Source organism: Pleurodeles waltl, chromosome 2_1 (assembly GCF_031143425.1).
Source record: "Pleurodeles waltl isolate 20211129_DDA chromosome 2_1, aPleWal1.hap1.20221129, whole genome shotgun sequence".
Classification (NCBI taxonomy): Eukaryota; Metazoa; Chordata; class Amphibia; order Caudata; family Salamandridae; genus Pleurodeles; species Pleurodeles waltl.
This window is the reverse complement of record NC_090438.1, coordinates 350,206,812-350,233,908: the sequence shown is the minus strand read 5'-3', so window position 1 is coordinate 350,233,908 and position 27,097 is coordinate 350,206,812. Positions and strand designations below refer to the sequence as shown.

General features: G+C 47.1%; 1 protein-coding gene across 1 annotated transcript in view; it reads left to right on the top strand.

Annotated features, from left to right (window-relative positions):
* Window positions 1-27,097, top strand: part of BRWD3 (bromodomain and WD repeat domain containing 3) — a 993,456-nt gene that overhangs the window by 952,551 nt on the left and 13,808 nt on the right. The window contains exon 39 of the mRNA XM_069212579.1: window positions 3,889-4,050. Coding sequence (XP_069068680.1) covers window positions 3,889-4,050 — 162 coding nt within the window. The remainder of the gene's footprint in view (window positions 1-3,888; window positions 4,051-27,097) is intronic.

Below are 27,097 nucleotides of genomic sequence, written 5' to 3'. Positions count from 1 at the left end.
GCCAGTCCGCAGGGTCTTGGAGCTGGTATTCTAAAGGGTCCAGTGACTTCTCCCATTCCTCACCATGACCTAGCCCAAAGGAATAAGGCTCAGGATCCGACATAGAGGGCAAGGCCTCTGTCAGCGTCAGATTCGGCATTGAATGACGACCATCCGTCTCTGTATTGGAGTCACAATCAGGATGGGGGCAGAACTGCCTGGGGGCTCGGATGGCACCAGGGTAATTGACGTTGAGTCCAGCACGGAACCCTAAAGGGCCCCTTTCATCTCTGCGGGGCTCAAAGATGTGCAAGCGGAGTCAAACTGCCTAACAATGAGGCACATAACCTCATAAAACTCCTTGAGTTGGACAGGGGTCTCTCTAGCTTCAGTAAACTCAAGGACGGGTGTAGTAGGGCAGTGTGCAGGCTCTGCAGAGGGAGGCCTAGATTGATGATGCTCCCTCATCTTGTCAGCCAACAGACGAGGTGAAGATGAAGAACGCTTCACTTTCTTCAACTTCTTCTTATGCCTCTACTTACCCAATCATCCCAAGGACTTGTGGGACGACAAAGAGGAAGGGCTCCGTGACCAATCCCTAGTCGACCCTTTCGACCGAGATCAGAACATGCGGAGCTGAGTGCCAGCCGCGATGAGCTTTAGTGGCCGCTTCCTCAAAGCTTTGAGGTTCATGCTTTGGCACTTGGAGCACGACTTCAGGCCATGGTTGTTCTCCAAACACCAAAGGCACACGAGGTGCGGATCCTTGACAGACATCGCCTAATGACAGGTTCTGTAGGGATTGAAATTGGTCTTGCGAGAAGACATTCCTCGATGCACTAGGAGTAGAAATACTTAAAAAAGTTTTCTGAGGTAAGGAATTTGCAACTAGATATTGTCTCTACCAGATAAGGCATTACCAAAGGTAAGTAACTTGTCCTTCACTTGCGAACCTCAGGTTTAGACTTCACTTTCATAAGACTACACCTAGTGGCGGTAGCTGCTTATCTTCAAAATAGACAACACATCCAAAATCTATTTGTAAGAATAGGGGCTTCAATGGCCTTCCTGGGAAACATCCCTATATCTGACATATGTAAAGCAACTACATAGTCTATAACACATACCTTTACAAAACATTACTAGCCTGTCAATAAGCCATTGTGGGCCAAGCAGTGCCACATACACTGTTTCAAACAGCTGCAACTCCTTCAAGCTAGCCACTGCTTATGGAGAAGAACTGCTTTACAGTCTATGGACAGCATCTACAGCTGCACATGCCTCGAACCGAACAGAAAATGTTACTCACCTAGTAAACATCTGTTTTTGGCATGTAGTGTTGGTTTACATGCACTTACCCTCCTCCTCGGACACCTGTGATAGTTGGAGTCAATTTCATTCCTTTTTTCACAAACTGCTTTGGCATGGGCATCTCTCAATACTACGCTTTGCTTTATATTTTTGTCGTGTAGGCTCTCATTATTCTAATGAGTCTACTGGATTTTGAACTGCAGAAGCACCTGTGGTGTGGGAGACTGAGTCTAACCCACTGCAGGTGACACCTGTCGTTCCAACCCGGGGTTTGCTCTGGCCCACTAGCAGTGCCTCATCCCCACCCAAGGGCAGGGATGACATAATTGGTTTCTCAGGGAAGCCGTGGTAACTCAGGTCTCATCCATTTCTCTCAGTTACCTTAGTCTCTAATATAAATGACAAACAGAGGCAGTATATGTTTTAATAATGATTGTAATAAAGTGACTACATCTTAGATAGCAAAGCATGAGCTGCAATAACCAGGATGACACAGCATGACAATATTAAAATGGTAACGAGGAGAGTGAAGCATAGAAATAATGCTATCATATTGTTGCTAGAGTTGATAGACTAATTCCTACCTAAGCTGTAATAGAACACAGCATGTTAAGCTCTAATTCTGCCCTTCAGGTTCCCCTGGGAAGACATCATCCCCATACCTGAGCAAAGGCCTGTAGTCTGCTTAGCATCTGTAGCGAAGCATTCGGCAATCAGCATATAGTCGTGGTTCTCTGGCTGGAATCTCCCTCTAGCATGTTAAGGGACAAATAAGTGTTTATATAATAAAACAGCTGATGCTCTGAGGAAATGTCCCTATGTAAGGATGTGTATTTTCTACGAATGTCGGAGACTAAACTTATACCACGTTCACCGGCAATGTACCGTGCTGTAGCCTTGGAAGAAGCACAGAGTGAGCAATAATGTCTTGTATGAGAACATTGTGCTGGCTTGGGAAAAACAAGTAGATAAACAGAAAATAAAACAAGACCGTGAAAGTGGCTATAGTAACAATAAAATAAAGCCGAATAAAATATATCTAAGTTAGAGTGCACAGCGGCTTGGCCTAGTGTGTTAAAATAACGTGCACGCGGCTGTAGCTAAAATGGCTACACAAATTTTTTCCCTCACCTGCCATATGTGAAAACGAGATAACGATGATGACCATGCACATTGCCAGCAATCAGAGTTACAGTACCTTGTGACTTGAAAGACTTTCTTAGAAGAAAAACACTAGATAGCAGAGTTATGTACAGCATGTTGATCTACAGCACTGCATGCCATGAACAGATGCTTGCTGGGTAAGTTACATTTTCCTTTCTCTAGAACTTCGAAGGATAGGCGTTGAAGGTTGCTCTTTCTCCTAACTGAAGATATGTTCTTGTTTTCAAGGAGTGAAATTTAAGAGTTCAGCAGCTGACTTCTCAGCAACTTTGAGATAAAGGGCAAGGGCTCCACATTGAAATTTGGGGTTAACTAAGAATTCCATAAGTTCTTTGGGCAGACTATCTCTTAGCAACTAAAGCGCCATTGTTTGCTTTGGCTGTATTTAAAAATGGGTGGGTGCAGTGTACAGATACTCTGACCTAGCAACTGCTGCAAGATACTCCTATAAAAAAAATATGGATCCATTATAAAAACCAAGCACAGATGATTAATCTGTGGTAATATATAGTTTCTGCTAGGATACGCGTTAGCAGGGGTTATTTTGTTTCTTCAGTTATTACAATGCTAAGAACCCAGCAAGCTGTAGTTAGAAGCATCCCTTTCAAAACAAGGCCGTATTAGAATTATGGCTCTTAAGGATATGCCTCTTATCACTGAAACACTCACCACATACATCCCCATTTTAAGGTAAAATCTCTACATCACCCAGGTAGCCGTATTAACTTACTGTTGAGGTTTGTTATAACGTGTCCTAAGTTTCCGTAAGGCAATGTTATTCTTTGCATTAAACACTAAAAATATATTGGCTAAACATTGCTTCTGTGTTCTGATGAGCACAGCTGGGTTACAAACCTAATGACGTGGGAAGTCTACAAAACTTTATATTTGTAGGACTTCTGGGATAGTCCATGTGGTGCTTGGGAATATTGTACCAACCATGTGAATCTTTCTAACCATCCATCCCAGATGTCACTTGAAAAAATCTAACATTTCTTTTCCTTTAAATTGTGTTGCTTTCTTTGTTCCTGTTTGGTAAACAATTAGATGTTACCCATTTCCTTATTGAAGATGACTGTAATGGAGCAAACGTTTTCAAAATATTGCCTTCCACACTTGCAACTTTAACATGTGCCTCTTTAATAGATACCATCAAACATTTGACATTGTTATGGATGAGTTGAAGCTAGAGTGACAGTATCACTAATAAATAGGGCTCATACTCTGATCTGTCTAGAGAACTGTAGTTTGTGTGGTGTATAGCGTTTTAGACAATTTAGCTAGCATCAACCCAATTCCAAAATCAGGATTTTTGAGAATGACTGTGTTCTGCTCCTTTTTCACAGCTATCTATTGTATCCTGAAGCTTATGTTATGCGTATGTAACAGCTATTGGAAAAGGAAGATGCATTCTTATTTATCTATTTATTTTAGTGTCTGAAACAGCTGATGCAGAGATGAGTAGGCTAGTCACCTGTGAAGCGACCGATGACCAACCATCATCATCTGGACCAAGTTGCTCTAGCCAAAAAGAAAACAGTATTTTACCAGCAAGTCCTAAACTAAACAAGAACAAAGGCACAACACCAGTAAAAGGTTTGGAGACATGCAAAGAAAAAGTCTAATGCATACTGTTTTGTCTGTATTCATCTTATTTGGTGACAGGGCCAGAGTCTTAAGTCAGAATTTTATTATGTGTATTTGTGGAGAGCTCAAACACCCGATAGAGTATCCTGGTGCTAAACCACGGGCAATCCTGGACCTGGCCTTGCTTCTGCTAGTGAAGTCTATTCGGTGATATAAAATTAATTGTAGCCACATTTTATGCTAAGGCTGATGTCAGATTGGAGCAGGCTACGTGGCCGTGGAAAAATCCATCACTTTCATGTGCCTGTACTAGTTCAGGCTTTTTCTGCAGCTATAGCAGTCAACTTTGAAGTCTACTGTGAGTTCAGGTGCTTCTTGTGGGACACTGTACATTCCAGTGACACTAAAATGAGATGTTCATGATGGCTGTTGAAGACATCATAAAGAGAAGAAAGTGTACAAAACTGCATGTGATTACCTTTCCATCAGTAAGAGGGTAAGAAAAATCAAATGTTTCCTTTTTGCTTGATTTAGACTAGCTTGATTACTTGTCCTTTGACAACTGTGTTTAGAGGAGAATTATATTCTCCTGCTAGACTGAATCTCACCTTACAAACCTCTTTGGTGACATGCTGGTGTTTTCTAACTCTGTTGCAGTCTTGGGCCTCTTGCCTCTGAGGGTTTGAAAGCTGAAAACTGGACTAATCTCCCACACTGAGTCTTTAATGGATTTGCCTATTTTGAATGCCCGCCCCGAATTCCTTGGTATTTTAATAATGTAATTGTCTTAAAAGCAACTTTAAAAATAACATCAAAATTCAAGTGCATCTACATAATTCAGGCTGTTTTCCCCGTAGTGGGTGGTTGAGAGGCCATTCTCAGTTCTTCTACTTCAGGTGAAGTGAGAAAGACCTTTATTATGCTGTTGGGAAATGTATACCTTTTCACTTCACGTTCAAATGATTTGAACTTCAGAGTTCTACTGCAGCACCTTATTCTTTGTTTTTCCTTGGCCTGTGTGAAGTTACTGGGATACTGTGTTGGTATGTGCCTTTCAAACTTAGTCTCTGGCCAGTAGTCCCAAAATTGGTAAAGGAAGTGTTTGATTTAGATCCGTGGCTTCAGGTTTTATTGATGCAGCAGCCTATCTAACAAGAGACCAGCATTCATGGTGTATGACATCTGGTAACCGCGCAAGTGAATGTTTGCTGAGAGTTCTCCTGTCAGGGACAAATCAATTTCTAGCTTTCTTGGTACTTAGGTCTACTGGTATAAGTGTTCTTTTGGAATGGGGATATCTGACTGCGGACCAGTGAGTTCTGCTGTTTGTACGAAAAAGTTATAATCCTCCTAAGAAGTGTTTTTCCTAGATTTCTCATTAGTTTGCCTGAGTGGAAATTCAAAGAAAGGTTGCTAGATTTAAAATTAATGCTGCAGGTACATACCATGGGGCTTCCACAAGCAAAATGTTGCAGGGCTCTTAAAGCCAACGCTCTCTTTAATTAACAAAAACTGAGAGGTTTATTTTTTTTAAACTTCTGGCACCCAATGTATACAAGTAAAGGATACGTTGTAGAAGATGTACGTATTCTAGCAGTGTTATAGCAAGGGCATTTTCCATTGTCTCCCACTTGCAGCTTTCTATCAAGCACTTTGTTTTGTCTTTGGGAGTTGTAGGAGGCTGGCTCAATATATATTGTGGACACCTATAAGTGAGGCACCCTGTAGTGAGTCCAGGCAACCCTTAGTGATAGTGTAAGAGGGTCTCGATAACCAGAGCTCTCAAAAGGGTAGCTGTGGGGAGCAGCTAAGGCTTATCCAGGAGGGTGTAAAGCAGTTGCAGATACTACACAGGTCAGTTTGTGATGTATACACAGGAAAGAACCACACTGGTGTTAGAAAAAGAATTGATTATTTAATACACAGACACTTAACTAACTTTGGTATATCTCTTAAACAGAGATATGAACACACAAAAATATACTCATAAACAGGTAAATAAAAGTGTAAAAGAACATGGGCCCCCATGGGGATGGGGCAAACCATGTACTTAAAAAATGGAGTGTTAAAATCACTACCAACCCAAACTACCACCCAAGGACCCTTAAGACTGGGGAAGCACTAAAACACCAAAGGTAAGTGGCTAGGATTCCACAGGCGCCCATGTGCATAATTGTAACCTGGGGTCAATGTCCATAAGGTAACGTGCGGAAGTGGCGGTTTGAGTTTTCATGTTTTCTGACCCTTCCTAGAGGACCCAGAGGAAACCCATTGAGAGGTTCAAGAGTGATCCCTCCCGTGGATACCCAGAGAAGCTGAGTACCTGCACCAGGGAACCCAGGTGCATAGGAGTGAAGTCGTATTAGAGCCTCCCGTTGAAGTCAGTGGGGACCTTGGTTGTCCAGCTGCTGTCATGACCTAAGGAAAGAGGGTACAGGGTACAGATGACCCAGGGGTGCTCAGGAAGTGCAGGAGGCAGTGTCCACCCTTCTTGGAGATGCTTTCCTGTTGGACTGGAGTCAAAGAAGAGCAGCTGTGCAGTCCAGGCAATGCAGGAGGATTCCAGAAGTCGGCCATGAGCTATCCCACGCAGGCAGGTCTTTTGATTGCAGAGGAGTCAGTGGTCAGCAGAACCCCAACAAGCCTTGGCAAATGCAAGAATTTGTTGCACGAAGTGTTGCAGGATTTTGGGGACCATCAAGGTCCAGGAGACTCTACCGTTGCAGATAAGTGAGGGCCAGCCCTCAGCAAGCAGGAGAGCCAGCAAGAATCATTGTAGCCCCCAGCAGGGCCCTCTGGCAGCAGGCATAACGAGGCACAGGAAGACCACAGCAAAGAGGGGTGCACACATTGCAGTAGTTGCAGAGAGGTTATCTTTTTTGGAGCTGTGCAATGCTGGAGGCTGTGGCTTCTTAGAGCTAGGAGGTCTTCTGGGTGAAGAGCCAACAAGCCTTAGCAATGACAAACAGATGGGGTGCAGAGAGATTCCAGCCAGGAAGCTCCAGCGAGGGGCCTCAGACTTCTCACTTGCAAAGAAGACAGGTCAGACGTCTGGAGGGATACTGAACCACCACCTGTTTTGTAATCCTTGGAGTATCCATGAGATAGCAGGATCCACAGACCGGTTGTCGACGTTGAGGTGTCTGCGGATGCAGAGGAGTGACTCCTTCACTCCAAGGGAGATTCCTTCTTGCTTTCCTTATTGTACGCAGAGTCTTTGTGACCCTGGAGGATGCACTGCCACAGAGGTTGCAGAGTCCTTGCAATGCATGGGGGGCAATGCATGGGGACAAAGTTGCAATAGGAGCCCTCCTACTAGGTGTAGTCTTATCTTGGGTCCTGGCGAAGTCCAGCAGCGATTCTGCAGAAGTTTCTTGCAGAAAAGTCTTCAGATGAGTCCAGGGTCCCGCCCTCAGGGGAGTCCCTAGGTAACTCAGGAAAGGGGTTAGACACTTACTGCAGTGACCCATCTATAAGGGGGGTGTGGGGTCAGGGATGTCACCCATCTGGACTAACCAGTCACATGCTCCCAGAGGCCTCTGCCCATCTTATTTCCAAGATGGCAGAATAATTTGGCCACCTGGAAGACCTCTTGGCACCTCTCTAGGGGAGGAGCTGGACAGGGGGGTGGTCACTCCCCTGTCTGTGTGATTTTGCTCCAGGGACTCTTGCACTGGAGCAAACCGGTTTATGCAAGGAGGGCATCAAATGTGCCCTTCAAAGCAGTCTGGTGGCGCTCAGAGGTACCGCCATCCCATCTCAGGGACCCTATTTCTGAAGGAAAAGTGGTAACACCTCTCCTCTACAGGAAATCTTTTGTTCTGCCTTCCCCTGCTCGAGTTAGGCTCAGCAGCAGGGGTGACAGAACAGTGTCTGGGGTTGGCAGCAGCATGGGCCTACACGCAGGCACTGCAAGGCTATACAGGCAGACATGAGGGATCCCCTAGTGAAGCCCCAGAATACATGGTATCATGCAATTAGCACTGGATTCTGCGTAGGTGCATAATTCCAACATGTTTGATACCAAACATGACCAGGTTCGGTGAAGCCATTATGTAGTTGGACATCTCTTGTTGACCAGGGTCCACTACATACCTTTTGATGGCTTCCCCGCACTTATAAAAAACAGAAAATGGGGTCTGGGCTTTGTAGGGGCACCTCTGCCCATGCAGGGGTGCCCTCCCACTCGGAACAATGCACCCTGCCTCTGGGCTGAAGGGCCTACCTCAGGGGGTGACTTATAGGATCAGAGTGCAGTGATCGTCTTATAAGATAAACCTTATATCTGGGGTGGAAGGTCCTTGCACCATTTCACATAGGCTGCAAAACAAGGTCTGCAGTCAGTTTGCATGGACCCCATGGGTTGCACAATACATGCTGCAGCCCATGAGGGCGCCCCTGGTGTACCAATGCCCTAGGTACTTTAGTTCCATATACTAGGGACTTACATGGGTGCAGCAGTAGGCCAATTGTGAAATGTAAAAGTTACTTACCACCTATATTTGAAGGAGAGAACACTGACACTGCGGTCCTGGTTAGCAGGATCCCAGTGTGCTACAGTCTAAACATTCTGAATCCAGGCAAAAAGTGGGGGTAACTTTGTCAGAAAGGTGCTACTTTCTTTTAAGAGTGACACAAACATTTCAGGTATGTACAAATATTCTGGTGATCTTAGCAACCTACTTGAGAGTAAAGAACATTGGGAGATTCTTGTATTAACGATTTCTTTAAAAAAATGCAGTTTGTTATGACAGGGCATTTTCTCACTACCAAAACAATTAATTATACATATTCTAGTCTGAAAAGGTTTACGGTTTAGCTGTATGTAAATTAACTGTTTCCAAGCTAATTAATTCTATTGATTGGGAATCTGATATACACTTTGTGGGCATGTTTTTTGTTCTGGAGAGCAGGAGTACAATTTCTAAAGTGTTTTTTTGTCTCAGTAGGAAAAAAGTTGCAAGTTGTAATCTTCCTTATATTATTACATTTAATAGCATTTTTCAACCTATGTCATCCTATTAATACTAAATAGCATACAGGGGGTCATTCTGACCCTGGCGGTAATTACCGCCATGGCGGAGGTCGGCGGTAGCACCGCCAACAGGCTGGCGGTGCACCGCTGGGCATTCTGACCGCGGCGGTTCAGCCGCGGCCAGAAACAGAAAGTCGGCGGTGTCCCGCCGACTTTCCGCTGCCCTTGAGAATCCTCCAAGGCCGGCGGAGCGCGCTCCGCCGCCATGGGGATTCTGACACCCCCTACCGCCATCCAGTTCCTGGCGGTTCTCCCGCCGGGAACAGGATGGCGGTAGGGGGTGCCGCGGGGCCCCTGGGGGCCCCAAAAAGAATTTCAGTGTCTGCCTAGCAGACACTGAAATTCGCGACGGGTGCAACTGCACCCGTCGCACCTTCCCACACCGCCGGCTCAATTCTGAGCCGGCGTCCTCGTGGGAAGGGTGTTTCCCGCTGGGCTGGCGGGCGGACTTTCGGCGGTCGCCCGCCAGCCCAGTGGGAAAGCCAGAATGACCGCCGCGGTCTTTTGACCGCGGAGCGGTCTTTCGGTGGGAACCGCGTGGCGGGCGGCGACCGCCGTCCGCCGCGGTCAGAATCACCCCCACAGTGTTTTGAGAGGTTTATGCCTTTACGCTGCTAACCAGGACCCCAGTGCAAGTGCTCTCTCCCCTAAATTTGGTTGCTGTTAAACTTTTTACACCCATTGGTACACCATGGGTTTCCTATGGGCTGCATCATGTATTATGCCACCGATGGAAGCCTATGCAAACTGTGTGTGCAGGCCTTCCATTGGAGCCTGCGTGAAATGGTGCATGCACCCTTCAGCGCCAAACCCGGTCACTGCACTTGGACATTATAAGTCACCCCTAAGGTAGGCCCATCAGCCCAAGGACAGGGTGCATGTCTCTAGTTTGAGGATACCTCTGCATGAGCACGGTGCATCTACAGACCCCAGGCCAATACTCGGACTCTGTAAGTGTGGGGAAGCCATCTTAAGGTATGTGGTGGACACCGGTCAACATGATGATCCAACTATATAGTGACTTCTCCGAACCTAGATGTGTTTGGTATCAAACAAGTTGAAATCATGCAATTACACCGATCCCAGTGTTACTTTCATAATGCCATGTACTCTGGGGGTTCCTTAGAGAATCCCCCAGTTCTGCAGGTGCAGCCTTGCAGGTTCAAGCTGCTAACCCACACTGCTGCTGACCCCAGACACTGTTCTGCCCTCCTGCTGGTGAGCCAGACTCAGGCTGGAGAGACAGAACAAAGGGTTTCCTGCAAGGGAGAGATGTGACCACCTCCCCCTGTGTATTAGGTGTCTAAGGGTTGGGGTTGGATGGCCTCTGAGCGCCACCAGACTGCTTTGAAGGGTGCATTTGGTGCCCTCCTTTCATAATCCGGTTTGCATCAGCAACACAGTTATAGAACTCCTGGTTTCCACTCTGGAGTGAAACCACACAAAGGACAGGGGAGTGACCATCCCCCTGTTCAGCTACTCCCCTAGGGAGAAGCACAGAGCTCTGCCAGGTGGCCACTTGATTCTGCCATATTAGAAATAAGATGTGCAGAGTCCCCATGGTAGCATCTGTCTGGTTGGGCCAGGTAGATGACGTCCCTGACCCCCTCTTATAGGTGGGTTACTTCATAGAGTGACCAACCTACATTTAGGTTTACTTAAGGGCTCCCTGGTGGGTAGGTCCTCAGATTCATTGAGCAAGACTCTCCAAGGAACTATCTGCAAGACATCTTCTGCTCCTGGCCTCTGGAACGTCTGCATGTCTCCTTTGGAACCGAAACGTCGACTGGCTGGTGGGGTCTATTGTCACACGAAAATGTGAAGATCCTCTTCACAGATGGCGAGTCTGTGGCCCCCTCTGGGTTCTGCTTCTCTTCTAACCAACTTGGGAGACTGTGGGTCCCTGCTTCTGCCACTGGACTGGAGCCCCTGTGCACCATAACTGTTGACTTGCCAAGGCTTTTTGGCTCTTCCTTCAGGAGATCTTTAGGCACCAAGAAGCCCCGGCCTCCAGCACTCTACACTCTACAACGCGAAGATCAGCCCTTGTCCTGCAATTCCTGCGACATGGGACTTCTGTTTTGTTGTGCCGGTAAGGCCTCCTTGTGACTGCCTGTGTCTTTTGCCTGTGTGTCATTCGTGGGGGCTCCATTAACTGCTGCTCACCTTCCTGCAGGTCTTCTGTACCTTGCTGGTCCCCTAAACTTTTCAATACTCCTTCAACTCCTGCTTGCATTTGTCAGTGCTTGTTGGTGACCTGGCTGGTCACTGACCCTCCTGCAATCCGGCGACCATCAAGGGACAGCTTGTAGGCGATTCCTGGGATCTTCTGCAGCTCCTGGAATCCGCAGCTAGACTTCTTCCACCGACTTGCAGGAACTTCAGTTTCAGGACGGTGGGCATTGCCACATGCACCCCCTGCGCACTTCCAAGGATGCTGAACTCTGCCCCCTTCCTTTGCAGGTCCTCCAATTCTGGAATCCGTCCTTGGGACCCACCGGCCTGGTCCACGGATCGTGCCAGCAGCTGGACAATGCCAGGCATCTACTGACTTCTGAGAGAGTCCCTTTTCTCCTCTGTATCCGGGTCCCTGTTATAGGTACTCCTGTCTTCTGGGTGTGTTGGGGTAGGGGCACTCTCTATCCTTCCCTCTGTCTGCTGGTTTCCTCTGGTCCACTGGGAAGGGTCATGTATCCCACAAACTCCAACCTCTACTCTCTGTGTTACCTTATGGGACAACTGGGTGGATAACTACCTTGCACCTGGTTGTTGGGGACACTTACTGTGTTTAACCCTGGTGTTTCTATCTGCTCCTAGCTAACTACCACACTTACCTTCATTAGATTCACTATTTCGCTGTCCACTTTTTCAGTATATGATTTGGCCCTCCAATGTGGCCCTGTGTATTTTTATGCTATTTCTAATAGTTATTGTGGGTATATATTGTGTGTATATTTTTCCAACGGGAGATATACCAATGCTAATAAAGTATCTTTTATTTTTACAACACTTGTGTGGTTCTTTCTTGTCAGTTACTGCCTGACTACTGTGGTATTGCAAGTGCTTTACATTCCTCCTGGATAAGCTTCAGCTGCTTGCCTCCACTACCCCTAGAGACCGTTTGCTATCGGCCACCTATTCACTATCACTAAGGGTCGCCTGGACTCAGTATAGGGTGCCACACCATAGGTGTACACCATAAACTGATCCAGCATCCTACAATCGCTAGTTCAATTACTGCTCCAAGAGGCCAGTCACATCTCCCCACCAAGTGAGAAGACATCAGGACCAACCGGAGCAACCGTGCACCAATGCCTGGGGTACCAGACTTCTTGCACCAGCCAAGGCTTGTTGAAGTCCAAGCTGGATTCCAACATTGCATCCAAAGACCAGCCCTCAAGGAACGTTAGAATCACAGAGGACATTGTCCAGAGTAGTTCAGCTGCCCTTTTCGGTCCTCTTCTTGCAGGTCCCTCAAAGAACAGTGGGAGCCTTGGTGCAGGAGCATCAACAACAAAGGCTGCTGCACCCGAGCTCCACGGCCTGGGTCCATGACATCAGACGGTGTCCCCTTGCTCCTAGCACCCACACTGACCAAGCCCTTCTTTAAAAGCTCCCCCCTTGCAGTCTCTTTCTAGGCGCCCCCCCCCCCCCCATTATCAACTGCGCATTCACAAGACACCCGACTCAAGTATCGCCACTTCACCCGGATACCACAGGGCAGGTAAAACTGTATCGTGGTCTTGCTTGTGACCTTGCTCCCCTAGCACACTACTATCCACAGGGAACCCCCGAGAACTGTTTGCACCCCCTATGCAGTAAATGTACTTCTAAGTCTTTACCACGTAAAAGTGCATTGGAATAGAAGTGTTACTTGCTAAATTAATGAAACTGCAACAGTACTTATCTTCTTTGAAGTTTTCTGGTGGTGAAACATAATATAACCAAAGTTACTATTTTTCTAAACATTAGTCTTGAGTTGCTTTCTGAGTTTCTGTGTTCAACAAATGCTTAGCACTACACTCTGGTAAGCCTAACTGCTCACCCACACTACCACAAAATAGAGCTTTTGGAATTATTACTTTCACCCCTGTAAACTTTTAAGGGTTTCCTCTACTATCTGCCTAGTGTACCCCTGCATTTGGTATACTGCATAAATAGCCAGTTTCCTACCAGAGGTGTATGAGAAGATGCCGCTAAGGTGATTGTCACTGCTTAGGGTTGTATATGTCTTCGCACAGAAGTTTCCAAAGGAACAACGTGGACCCAGCAAGTGGATTGGGAGTAGGAGAGTCCCATGTCCACCCACAGCACATGAATTTAAACAGGACATGAGGAGGTGTCCTAGCCCTTGTCATCAGTGTAGGAGGCTGGCTCAGTATATGGTGTATATCTAGAGGTGATGCACTCTGGACTGAGTCCAGGCAACCCTTAGTGATAGTGTTAGAGGTTCTAATAACCAAAGCTCTCAAATGGTAGCTAGCTGTGGAGAGCAGCTAAGGCTTGTCAGAAAGGTTGTAAAGCAATTGCAATAACCAAATGTAGGAAGTTGGCTCTGTGTATACTATCTCAAAGTGAGCGATAGGTTGCACAGAGTTCAAGAGTTCCCCTTAGAGGTTGATAGTGGCAAAATTAGATAATACTAATGCTTTATTTTGTGGTAGTGTGGTCGAGCAGTAGGCTGTTAAGCATTTGTTGAACACGCACAGGCAATAAATGAGAACACACACTCAAAGCCTTAACTCCAGGCCAATAGGTTTTTATATAGAAAAATATTATTTTCTTAATTTATTTTAGAACCACAAAATTCAGAATTTATGTAAGTACATAAATTGTAAGGTACTTCACACAGGTAAGTATGGAACTTTGTATTAAAACAGTAATGTACACAGTTTAGGCATAAATGGCAATAAGCTATTTTAAAAGTGGACAGTGCAAAAATCAACAGTTCCTGGGGGAGGTAAGTATTGGTTAGTTTCTCGGGTAAGTAAAGCACTTACAAGTTCAATCTCCTGTGCATAGGCAGTCCACCGTTGGGGGTTCAAGTTAATCCCAAACACCCAGCACCAGCAACACAGGGCCAGTCAGGTGCAGAGGTCAAAGTAGGGCCCAAATAACATAGGCACCTATGGAGAACAGGGGTGCTCCGGTTCCAGTCTGCTAGCAGGTAAGCTGCGTCCTTTGGGAGCAGACCAGGGGTTTTTGTAGAGCACCTGCACCGGTAGTTGGTTCCTCTCGGTCCTGGGGGCAGTGCTTCTTCCAAGCGTCTGGTTCCTTTGTTACTGGGAAGTCGCAGTCAGGGGGAGCCTTTGGATGCTCTCTGCAGGCGTCGCCTTGGGGGTGCAGGGAGGTCGACTCAGGGTGTCTACGTCGTTGGAGTCGCCTGGGGGTCCTCTCTGCAGTGTTGGTTCCTCTGGACACGAGCCGGGGGCGTCCGGTGCATGGTGTGGAGACTCACGCTTCAGGAGTGAGGCTGGAGTCTCTTTAAAGATGGTTTCTTTGTTGCAGTTTTGGACAGAGCCGCTGTCCACTGGAGTTTCTTGGTCCTTTAGGTGCAGGTCAGTCCTCTGAGTCCTCAGAGGTCGCTGGTCCCTCTGGATGCGTCACTGTGCAGGTTCTTTGAGTCTGGAGGCAGGCCGGTAGGGCTGGGGCCAAGTCAATTGTCGTCTCCGTCATCTCTGAGGGGCTTTCAGGTTAGCAGTCCTTCTTGTTTCAGGTTGCAGGAATCTGATTTCCTGGGTTCAGGGTCACCCCTAAATACTCAATTTAGGGGTGCGTTTAGGTCTGGGGGGCAGTACCCAATGGCTACTGTCCCTGAGGGTGGCTACACCCTCTTTGTGCCTCCTCCCTGTGGTGAAGGGGGCACATTCCTAATCCTATTGGGGAGAATCCTCCAAAACAAGATGGAGGATTTCCTAAGGCAGGGGTCACCTCAGCTCAGGACACCTTAGGGGCTGTCCTGACTGGTGGGTGACTCCTCCTTGTTTTTCTCATTATCTCCTCCAGACTTGCCGCCAAAAGTGGGGGCTGTGTCCAGAGGGGCAGCTATCTCCACTAGCTAGAGTGCCCTGGGGCGCTGTAACACCACCAGGCTTGAGCCTTTGAGGCTCACTGCCAGGTGTTACAGTTCCTGCAGGGGGAGGTGAGAAGCACCTCCACCCAGGACAGGCTTTGTTCATGTCCACAGATTGACAAAGGCACTCACCCCATGTGGCCAGAAACCCGTCTGGATGTGGCAGGCTGGCAGGAACTGGTCAGCCTAACACTAGGAATTGGACTGGTATACGGGGGCTTCTCTAAGATGCCCTCCGTGTGCATTTTTCAATAAATCCCACACTGGCATCAGTGTGGATTTATTGTGCTGAGAAGTATGATATCAAACTTCCCAGAATTCATTGTAGCCATTCTGGAACTGTGGAGTTTGTGTTTGACAAACTCCCAGACCATACACTCTTTATGGCTACCCTGCACCAATGTCTAAGTTTTAGTGCTCATGCAACTGTGCCGTCACCTGTGGTATAGTGCACCCTGCCTTAGGGCTGTAAGGCCTGCTAGAGGGGTGACTTACCAAGCCACAGGCAGTGAGAGGATGAGCATGGCACTCTGAGGGGAGTGCCATGTCGACTTAGTCATTTTCTCCCCACCAGCACACAAACTGTGAGGCAGTGTGCATGTACTGAGTGAGGGATCCCCAGGGTGGCATAATACATGCTGCAGCCCTTAGAGACCTTCCCTGACCACAGGGCCCTTGGTACCAGGGGTACCAGATACAAGGGACTTATCTGTGTGCCATGGCTGTGCCAATTGTGGAGACAAAGGTACAGTTTAGGGAAAGAACACTGGTGCTGGGGCCTGGTTAGCAGGATCCCAGCTCACTTTCAATCATAACTAGCATCAACAAAAGGCAAAGAGTTAGGGGGTAACCATGCCATGAGCGGCATTTTCCTACACCAGAGAGTCAGGCCGTGATTTACATACAAGAAAGAACCACACCAACTTTCAGAAAATAGGGTTTTATTTATTAACACACTGGTACTAAACTAACTTTGGTATAACTCCTAAGTAGAGGTATGAACACACAAAAATATACTTCAAAACAGTTAGATACAAGCATATAATAACATGGGCCCCTGAGGTGGGCCTAATCATATGCTAAAAGAATGGGTAAATAAAGACACAGCTGACGAAGACTGACACTCAATAATCCTAGCTACGGGGAAAGTACTAGAACACCAAAGGTAAGTAGCAGGTATTCTCCAGGAGCCCCAAGTGCAGTGGTGTTACTTAGTATCAGGTGTCTCTTAGGATAACTTTGGGTAAGCCGCAGTTAGGGAAAGGTTGGAAAATAACCCTTCCCAGAGGACCCAGAGGAAACCCGTTGAGACAAGGAAGGTTCAAGAGTGCCCCCACCCATTTAAAAAAAAAAAAAAAAAGATTGCCCTCACCAGTGGATACCAAAAGAAGTGGAGTACCTACACCAGGGAGCCCAGGTGCATAGGGATGAAGTAGTATCAGAACCTCCTGTTGTAGTGAATAGGGACCTCGGCTGTCCAGCTACCACTGTGACCCATGGACCAGGTCAGTGGATTCTGGGCAAGGAGCACCTGTGAAGAGTGGGGACTGAGTCCAAACCACCCAGAGACATGCAGGAGGGCACTGCCCACCCTTCTTGTGGTTGCTTTTTTGTTGGACAGTTGTCATGAGGATGCAGCTGCGGCATTCAGAGGATGCAGAAGGATCACTCCAAGGGAGATTCCTTCCTGCTGTCCTTAATTCAGGCAAAGTCCTTGTAACTCTGGATGATGCACGACCGCAGAAGTTTCAGAGTTTTTGCAATACAGTAGAAGCCCTCCTACCAGTTGCAGTCCTGTCTTGATTTCTGGTGAAGTCCAGCAGCAGAATCCAGTGTCCAGCTCGCAGAATAAGTCATGGAAACAATTTCACGGGAGCCCTTAAATAACCCAGGAAGGGGATTGGACGACTAATGTGGTGACCAACCTTTCACCCATGTGTGAGGGACGCTATTCAACTGGACTGACCAGTCAGCTGCTCCCAGGGGCCTCTGCCCCTGTTTCCAAGATGACAGAATCAAGTGGCCACCTGGCAGAGCTCTGGGCACCCCTCTAGAGTAGGAGATGGATAGGGGGCTGGTCACTCTCCTGTCCTTTGTGTGTTTCTTACCACTGTGGGAGCCTGGGGGCTCCTGCACAGTCAGAAATCAGTTTTAGAAGAAGGACACAAATTGAGCCCTTCAAAGAAGTCTTGTGGTGCTCAGGAGCACCCCCACCCTAGCCCAGAGACACCTATTTCTAAGGAAATACTTTGTTCTTCCTTCCCCTGCCCGAGTTAAGCTCAGCAGCAGGAGGGCAGACCAATTTCTGGGTTTGGCGGCAGCACTGGCTTGCATGCAGTCCCTACAAGGCTGAACAGGCAGACATGGGGGATCCTCTAAGGAGCCCCCGAAGTACATGGTACAATGCAACTAACACTGGTACTGGGGTAGTTGCATGATTCCAATATGTTTGATACCAAACATGACTAGTTTCGGAGAAACCTGTATGTAGTAGGAGATCTTGTAATGACCATTGTCCACTGCACTCCCTAGAATGTTTTTTTCCCGTACTTACAAAGCCCATAAAATGGAGCCTGAGGTTTGTAGGGGTACCTTTGTTCATGCAAGGGTACGCTCACACAAACCATGCACCCTGCCCTTGAGCTGAAGGGCTTACCTTAGGTGTGACTTACAGGGTCAAAGTGCAGTGACCGTGATATAGATGGAATGAAAGGTGCATATACCATTTCACACAGGTTGCAATGGCAGGCCTTTAGGCACACTTTGCATGGTATCCCATGAGTGGCATAATACATACTGCAGCCCAAGGGGAACCTCTGGTGTACAAATTCGCTGGGCACCTAAGTACCAAATATCAGGGACTTAGAGGGGTGTACCAGTATGCCAATTGTGGGATGTAAGAATTGCCCAGCAACACTTTTATGGGAGAGAACACCACCACTTGGTTCCTGGTTCGCAGGATCCAAGTATACTACAGTCAGAACATGCTGACACCAGGCAAAAAGTGGGGACAGCCATGTCAGAAAGATCCTACTTTTCCACAATCAGCAAATGGGGTGTAGCGGTACCTTGAGATGCATGGTATTCCCTGAAACCTTAGAACATGGGCCATTCATTGACACTGAGATGGCCAAATCATTGGAGACTGTAACGTTCTGTCCCTTTGTCATGGAAATGGCACAGAAATATATGAGAAATTGTGGTTGCATTCGACATGTTAAGGGGGTCCCTGACAATTTACCAAGTATCTGGTAGAGACCTCTAACTGCAGAAACCTTACCTTTGAATTTCCCAGGCGTCAGACTGAATCCGGAAACTTTTGTGTGAGCAGTACCCCTGAGCGCCATTGGGTGTCTTCGTTCAGTTCCATGCAGTGTCGTTGGCCGTGGAAGTGACATTGCGGTCACCTATGCAGGCTCCACCCAGGCGTGCAGAATTCAGTTCTTTTCTTTCTACGCCAGGTAGCACTGATGTGAAGAGCTACCCCTCTGTCTCTTTTTGACAGGATTTTTCGACTTTTTGTCAACTATTTTTTGGAATGTGTCAAGAATGTCTTCTAGAAAGGCAGGTTTCCAACCACGTGTCACCTATCACTCTACCATTTCTGTTACAGGACCTCATTTGGTCTGTTTAAGGTGTCTCAAGCGCAACCACATTTCAAAGTTGTCCTTAGACTGCCAGTCCATGGCAGCAATGGCTTTGGGATAGCTTTTCCTAAAGCTTCTTGCGGCCTGGCGGTCGACTGCAGCATGCACAACTCCTAGGGCATTTCAGTCCTTATCAAGAAAGAGGTCACAGGACTGCTCCAGGAACCCTTAGTCCTGTTTGTTGTACTCAAGTTCCTCGGTTCACTTGGGGAAGAGGCATAAGAAGAAGAAGTCCAAGCAGACTTTGCCTCATCTGTTAGCGGAAGTGATGGATGAGGAACATCGGCATTCCAGTCACGGTTCTGCCGAGTCATTGCCAGGTCTGACACTGCGCTTCCCTCTATATCTGGGAGCTGGATTGACCCCTGCTTACATTAAAGATTTCTACGAGTCCATGTGCCGCGTATTCGAGTGGGTCGACCCCTTAGGAGCACCTTTGGGTCCCGCAGGGTGGAGGAGGCCCCAACAGGTTCTGTGCTGACAGCTCAAGCCTTGGCTCCGATGGGGTCTCATGGATCTGGATCGGCGCCAGTTGTACCAACACGACCATCTCCGGTGCCACTCCCAATGCCGCTGTCCCTGCAGCGCGGCGCCCCCTGGTGGCACCAGCCCCATTCTCATCCCCGACGACTCAGAGCCAGAACACTGTCTATCGATGCTGATTCCAGCGCTGACAGGGCCCAGTGGCTCTAAATCATTGCCTTAACATTTTTATGAACAGACAGGCATGGGGTAAGATTGGGAGGGGTCATTAGTCCCTTTGGAATGCCAGTAATACACCCCTAGAGTACATGTGAACTGGTATGAGGAAGTAGGAGATGTCTGTAGAATGGATATCTCTCCAGATACTGATTTGCTCTCTACTGGCCCTCTGGCTACGGAGGAGGGAGCATCTTACGCAATAGTTGTAAAGAGGGCAGTGGAAATGCTCGATCCCAAACTTCTGTCTGTGGCGGTCAAGATTAACCTCTTGACTGAAGTGCTTCAGCCTGGGGCTTCCTCACCCAAACCCCTATTGCCCTTTAATGAAGTAATGACTGATGTCCTTAAGGGAACTTGACCCAAGCCCAGCACAAGGGCTCCTGTAAATAGAACAATTACCCGCCGCCATCACCCTGTCCTGGGTGATCAAACTTTCCTCATCCAACACCCCTCAGCTGAGGGCTTGGTACTCCAAGCCTCAACCCCCAATGGCGCGTTTCCTGCTGCTCCCTCAGACAGGGAATTCAAGTGGCTGGATAGCTTAGGCAAGAAAATGTTTTCTTTCGCCAGCCTAGCATTGTGGTCGCTGAATGCTACATGCCTTTTGGGCTGTTGTTACCATACCTTGTGGCATACAGTTGCCAAGTGCTGCCACAGGTCCAGGCCATCATCTCTAAAGCTGTTAAGGACAGGATGGATGCAGCAAAGTTCATCATCACGTGTGGTTTGTTCACAACTGACTCACAGGGCCAAGTGGTTTTGTCGACAGTGGCCTTGAGTCTCCACACCTGGCTGAGAACTTCTGGCTTTTCGGAGGATGTCCAGGCCAACCTCATGGACATGCCCTCCGATGGGACTTGTCTCTTTGGAAAGAAAGCAGACTTGGCGCTGGATCGCTTCACAGACTCATGGGCTAAGGCCAAGTCCTTGCGCCTGTCAGTGACACCTCTCCCCTTGTCTGCTTTCAGCCCCTTTCATGGCTTCAGAAGAGGCACTCCACTGTGCCAACCCTATGCCAGCCACAGTCCTGCGCAGGCTTTCTAAGCCTTGCTAGGACGTGGATGCAGTGCAATTGGACCCCAAGGATCTGGCAGCCAGAAGTCGTCCGCCACCAACTTCCCAGCAGCTGCAGCCTTTAAGCTCTCAAAGTCTGGTTCTGCAAGACAATGGATGCCCAGATGGAGGGAGAACCCAACATCATCTCCTCCACTGGCAGTCCATTACATCAGACAAATGGTTCTTGCAGATCAATCTTTCCCTCCCCCTATACAGTCGGCAGGGGATCATCTGTACCTGCTCCGAGAGGAAGTTACAGCTCACTTGGCCAAGAGAGCTATAGAAAGGGTTCCGATATCCGAAGTAGGCAATGGTTGTTATTCCTGCTATTTTCTGATTCCCAGAAAGAACAAGGGTCTTCTCCCTGTTCCAAACCTGCCGTCAATCTCTTCCTCGAAAAGGAGAAAATAAGATGCTCAATTTGGCTCAGGTCTTTTCTTCCCTAGACCAAGGAAACTGCCTGGCAGCGTTGGACTTGCAGGATACATATTTTCACTTCCCCAACTTGCCTGTCCATAGGCCTTACCTGCAGTTCAACGTAGGCCAAAAGCACTTTCAGCTCACTGTGATCCTCTTTTGCCTTACCAGCACCCCTCAGGTGTTCACCAACGTGATGGCGGCGGTTGCAGCTCATCTGTGAAGGTCAGGGGTTTCAGTCTTCCCTTACCTCAATGACTGGCTGTTGGTGGTGGGATTTGCCCCAGACTGTCGTCTCCATCTCCAGATTACGGCAAACCTGTTGCATTCACTTGGTTCATTGTTAATGTGCCAAAGTCACACCTGACTCCCACTCCTTTCATCAGAACTGTTCTGGTTACTGTGTAGTTTCAGGCTTTTCTCATCTCCTGTAGGCTTGTCACTTGAGGTGTTTTTTCCTTTGGTTCACCCTTCATATACTCTCTCAATATGGCCACCACTTAATGTTTTTTACTTTTTTCCTTTTATACATTTTTGGGACATGCCGCATATTACTGTTTTTACCTTTTTGCCTACATCATGAGTTATTACAGGTTATTGATTGTAGTACGGCATTCATCCTTGAACTGCTGTATCCCTACGTAAATTCTCCGCTTCTCTTGAGCCGATCATCATGGCTCTGGTGGTTTTTGTTTTTGTTGGGTTCCATCCTAGACCGGTTTTCATGTCATTCACCTTCGCCACAGTGGCAGTTTAAAAGCACACCATGCCTGACTTTCATGAGTCGCACCACTATTTAGATATCCAATTCAGGACACACAGTATATACATTTTTCCATGCAGTACATACGCATACCCTGGGTTCTGTGTATGTTCTAGAGGGATTTTTGTTCAATCTAATTTTTGGGTTCCATAGGCTTATCATGGTCAGTGCCTTTCTCCAACCATATTTGGTTTTCTAAGCTGTGCGTTAACTGGGATTGACGCCCACATGCCCGTTTTAAAGATGAGACTCATTTCAAGTGAGAGTTATGATGGAAATTCGATGAGCTTAGCTTTGACTCCACATGCCCTTAAACTTACCTTTTCTTGCATCTGTGTTCTTAGGCTTACCAGGGCCACTGTGCTTTCAGATAATTGTGTTCCTTGGCCGCGATACGTTGAACTCTAATGTACGACTTCTCAGGTATCTACATATGGACCTTTGTCCTTCTTCACCACGAATTATGAGTGTGGTCTTTTCCGTCTTTTAGATTTATTCATTTTCTGTTTGGTGTTACACCTATTGTATACTGGTAACATATTTACACCTTTCATGGATATTCTCTTGCCTCTATGTCGCCATACTTCTAACTGTTATGAATATAATTCACATACTGCATTAGTACTTGTTCTGGTGCAGTTTGACCATCATTCCACATAGTTTATCCTCTGCAGCCCTCCACTTTATATAATTTCTTTGTTCATTATTGCCATGCTGATAAGTTTTAATTAAATTTCAGTGTTTCACGTACTACACTAATGGTATGGTTTGCCTCACGTGATGGATGTGGCTGGGCATTTTGATTTTTAATTTACAGTTTTAAATACCGTATACTATTGTGTATTCATATGGGTTACTACGTGTATTTGTGCAGCCTTGATAAAGTTAATGGGACCAAACATGTCGGCTGCTGCTCAATTAAGATTTTGTCTACACCTATTGTGACGCTTGAGAATAAACCAGCACTTCAAAATAAGGAACAGAATTGCCTGATTTGGACTTGGTGTATATGACACAATGTGCTTAAGGCTCTTCTTTACTTGCAGTTTCCCCCGAACAGCGAATCCAGGATGTTCAGGTTATGATACTGATGTTTGAGCCTCTATCCTTGATTTCATTGAGACGGACTCTGAGGCTGCTTGGGCTTCATGGCCTCCTGCATCCTCCTAATAAATCATGCCAGATGGCATATGTAGGCTCTACAGTGGGACGTGAAGCTCCAGTGGGCACAGCATCAAAGGAATCTCTCCTACATGGTACAGATCTCAGAGGGAACTACAAAAGAACTGCAGTGGTGGCTGATGACCTGCGATTGGATCAAAGGGAGACTCCTCTCCGGACTCCTCTCCCATCCCCAACCAGATCTGACAGTAGTTACAGATGCGTGACTCTTGGGATGAGGCTGCCATCTGGGAGAGGTGGAGATCAAAGGACTCTGGTCTCTGGCAGAATCCGTACTCAACATCAACTTGCTGGAGCTCTGTGCGATCCGACTAGCATTTGAAGCCTTTCTTCCCTCTGTCAAGGGGAAGTTGGTGCAGGAGTTCATGGACAACACCACTGCCATGTGGGACTGCAACAAGCAGGGCATGGTGGGGTCGTGGACCCTTTGTCAAGATGCCCTGCTTCTCTTGATGTGGCTGGAACAGCAGGTCATAACCCTGGTGGTTCATTACCTGGCAGGTTCTCTGAACACCAGGGCGGACTAACTCAGCCGTCAATGCCTAGCGGATCATGAGTGGCATCTCCAGTCGGAGGTGGTGCAAGGTCTCTTTCAGCAGTGGGGAGAGACTTCATTAGATCTGTTCACTTACGAAGAGAAACCTTAATGTCAGCAGTTTAGTGCGTTGGAGTTTCCAAGGCAGCACTCACTCAGTGGCACTTTCCCTTTTGAGTGGAGTTCAGACCTCCTGTACGCCTTTCCACCTTTACCACTTCTGCCCAGAGTTCTCAAGAAGTTCAGGAATGACCAGGTCCAAGTCTTTCTTGTGGCTCTGGACTGGGCACGGAGAGTCAGGTATCCTGAGCTTCTGAAGATAATCATCGTTCTTACAAGGATCTTCTGTCGTAGCAGTAGGGGAGTGTCCTCCACTGTAACCTGTTGACTCTCCGCCTCCATGTGTGGAAATTGAGCGGTACAGTTAGACCTTCCTCCCGAAGTCTGTCAAGTTATCTTGGCAGCTAGGCGGCCCTATACCAAAACGGTATATGCCTGCCATTGGCAAACGTTTGTAAAATATTCTACATAAAGGTCTACCAACCCTCTTTCTGTCTCTCTTTCTGATATTCTTCTCTCCATTCTTATCCTTGCCCAGCAGGACTCTGCTATGGGTACTCTTAAGGGTTATCTCTCTGCTCTGTTTGCCTTCCTGCTGCTGCCTTATCAACCCTCTTTTATTCCCCTATTGTAAATAGGTTTCTGAAAGGGCTTGTACATATGTTTCCTCCTTTGCCCTTCATCATGCCCCAGTGGGACCTGAACCTGGTACTCGTGTAGCTCATATGTGCTCTTTTCAAGCCTCTACACAGTTGTCCCCTCTGGCTGCTCACCATCAAGACAGCCATCTTAGTGGCAATAATAACTGCCTGGAGAGTGATTAAGCTACAGGCTTTATCATCCAAGCCCCCTTATCTTACTGTTTCCTGACAAGGTGGTGCTTCGCTACCAGGCCTCTTCCCTTCCATCTTGGGCAGGATGTCACCCTGCCCATCGTTTACGCTCCTCCAGATCCCGACAGCACAAGAGAGTTCCAGGTGGACGACCAACTCTTTGTGGGGTATGTTAAAGCAAAAAGAAGGTCGGGAGTATGGAAGCAAACCATTTCACGCTGGGTCATTCTCTGTATCAAGATCTGCTACGCCCAGCCTCCTGAGGGCTTAAGGGCCCATTCCGCCAGAGGAAAAGCTGTGACCAGGGCATTAGCTCATGGAGTCCCAGTCCTGGACATCTGCCATGCAGAAACGGGGGCATCCATGTACACGTTTGACAAACACTTCTTCCTAGATAGTCAGGTTCATAGGATGGGCATTTTGCCTATTCGATCCTGCAGGACAGTCTAGGTTAGAAACATTTGTTTGCTGCCCACCACCAGGAGGATATGGCTTGGTTATCTATTCAAAGGTAAGGAATCTGCAGCAAGGAAGTGTCTATCAAATGAACAAGTTACTTACCTTTTGTAATGCATTATCTGGTAGAATAATATCTAGCTGCAGATTCCTTACAGACCCACCCATGCCTCTCTGCTCTGCGGACATATTTCTAGGGCTAGGGTTGTTCCCCTTTTAGGGCCTTAGGTTTGACACACATCGTCAGTTCACTTCCTGGCTCTGTGCTTCTGGCATGGAAAGTTGTGAAAAGTAACTGACATCCACGCACCTGGGTGGTGTTTAGATAGGTGACCATAGCATCATTTCCGGTGCCCACGATGCAGTGCAGCGGTACTGTTCACACAAACGTTTCCGTATCCAGTCTGACGCCTGGGAAATTCTAAGGTAAATAATCTGCAGCTAGATATTCTCTCTACCAGATAATGCATCATGTAAGGTAAGTAACTTGTTCATCAAGAGGTAGGAAAGGAAGAGAAGATGCATGGGTAGCCATTATGACAAGTCACACAAATGTGATGCAGTCAGTGTCATTGTATATCATTCTACTTCAACATGACCAAGAGGGCTATGTAGAGGGAGTGGTTACAATAAGATAAATATAACCCCTCTTTCAGGTCAGTTACCATTTGGTTGGCCTTCAGCAAGATGGCGGTACTGGTGATCAAAATCCACCTATTCAAGAAACTGTGTACTGGACTGGGCCAGGGACTGGTGGAGTAGTGCTGTAGTGAGGTAATGTGCTGGCACACAAACATCTCAGTATGGTGAAGGCAAAGAGTTCTAAAACTGCTGGGCCAGCTGGGGATCCAACAGTGATAAGCAAGGGTGGCGGAGACCAGGAAGCCCCATTCACTCATGTGGAGGAAACACTACAGGAACATATGAGCAAATTTGATAAAATCCTGCACACTATCATGGACATGAAATCCACCCTGTAGCTATGGATTAATATGATGGGACTGGACACTGTAACGCAATTGATGAACTTATAAAATGAATTTAGGTGGCCTCCTGTTGAAAAATAAATTAGGCCAAATTGTGCTATTTTCTCCTTAAAACACAAACAGACGAACAGCGCAAGCTTCTACCCGACACTGTATTGGGCTGGAAACTTTATACCATAAAATACCTAGGTATGGACATTTATCACATTGCAACCGAGCTCATTGAAGGTCGCTTAGGTAGGGTGGTGGCTGCAACTCAACAGGCTTATCTTTCTGGTAAGCGCTCCCACTGTTGCCACTGGGTTCGGGTGTCAGTGTCCAAAATATTAGTCCTTCATAGTCTGTTGTAGGTTTTTGCAACACTACTGTCAGTCAGTCAGTCAAACACTTTATTCGGTTTAAAATTTTTCAACGCTTAAAAAAAAACAAATAAATACACAACACATGACATAGCACTCACAATAATTCTTAGAAAAAGTCACTACCTGAATTACAGTGGGTCAGATTATCTTCCCAATAAAAACTTTTAAATAAAAAAAGAATTGCAATAAACCACCAAATTTATCACCTCAAAGACCACAGCTAATTTTAACATTATAATTACATTCAAGATTTCATTTCTCAGTTAAAAATTCAATAGTGATAGGAAACACTTAAAAAAAGATTAACACTATTCTGCAAGGTTATGCCTCCCTTTACAAAAGATCCTACCCTGACACTCCAACACATCAGAAACCTTGCGCAACCACAAAAAGGCTGGGCGATATTGCACAAAACCCCTATCCCTCAACAGGGTGAGTAAATAACGATGTCTAAAAGGTGCATAAAAATCACAGAACAAAGTCAAATGAATTAGGGTATGTAAGGACACAAAAATCACACAGGCACAATTTTATAGAATTTCGATCAAACTGGCCTAACGTAAAACACAAATTACTTCTAATTACCCCCTAACGAAATTGCGAAATGAGAGGCCTTTCCCATATATTTCTTATCTCCAGGAGGTATGCCTCTGGGCCCACTCTAATCTTTAACATTATAAAAACCCTCACTGATTTTTTTCCTTAATTCCTCCACCTCCCACTTGGCCCCTGAGATTTTAAAGCTCCATCGAGGGACCGACCTGCCGCGGCAACTCTAGCCGGCTTGCCTCAACCGCGACCCGGCCTGATTTGCTGGTTCGTCCCAGTAAAGAAAATCTCCGAAAAAGAGACTAAGGGGGTCATTCTGACCCTGGCGGCCGGTGGCCGCCAGGGCCACCGACCACGGGAGCACCGCCAACAGGCTGGCGGTGCTCCCGAGGGCATTCTG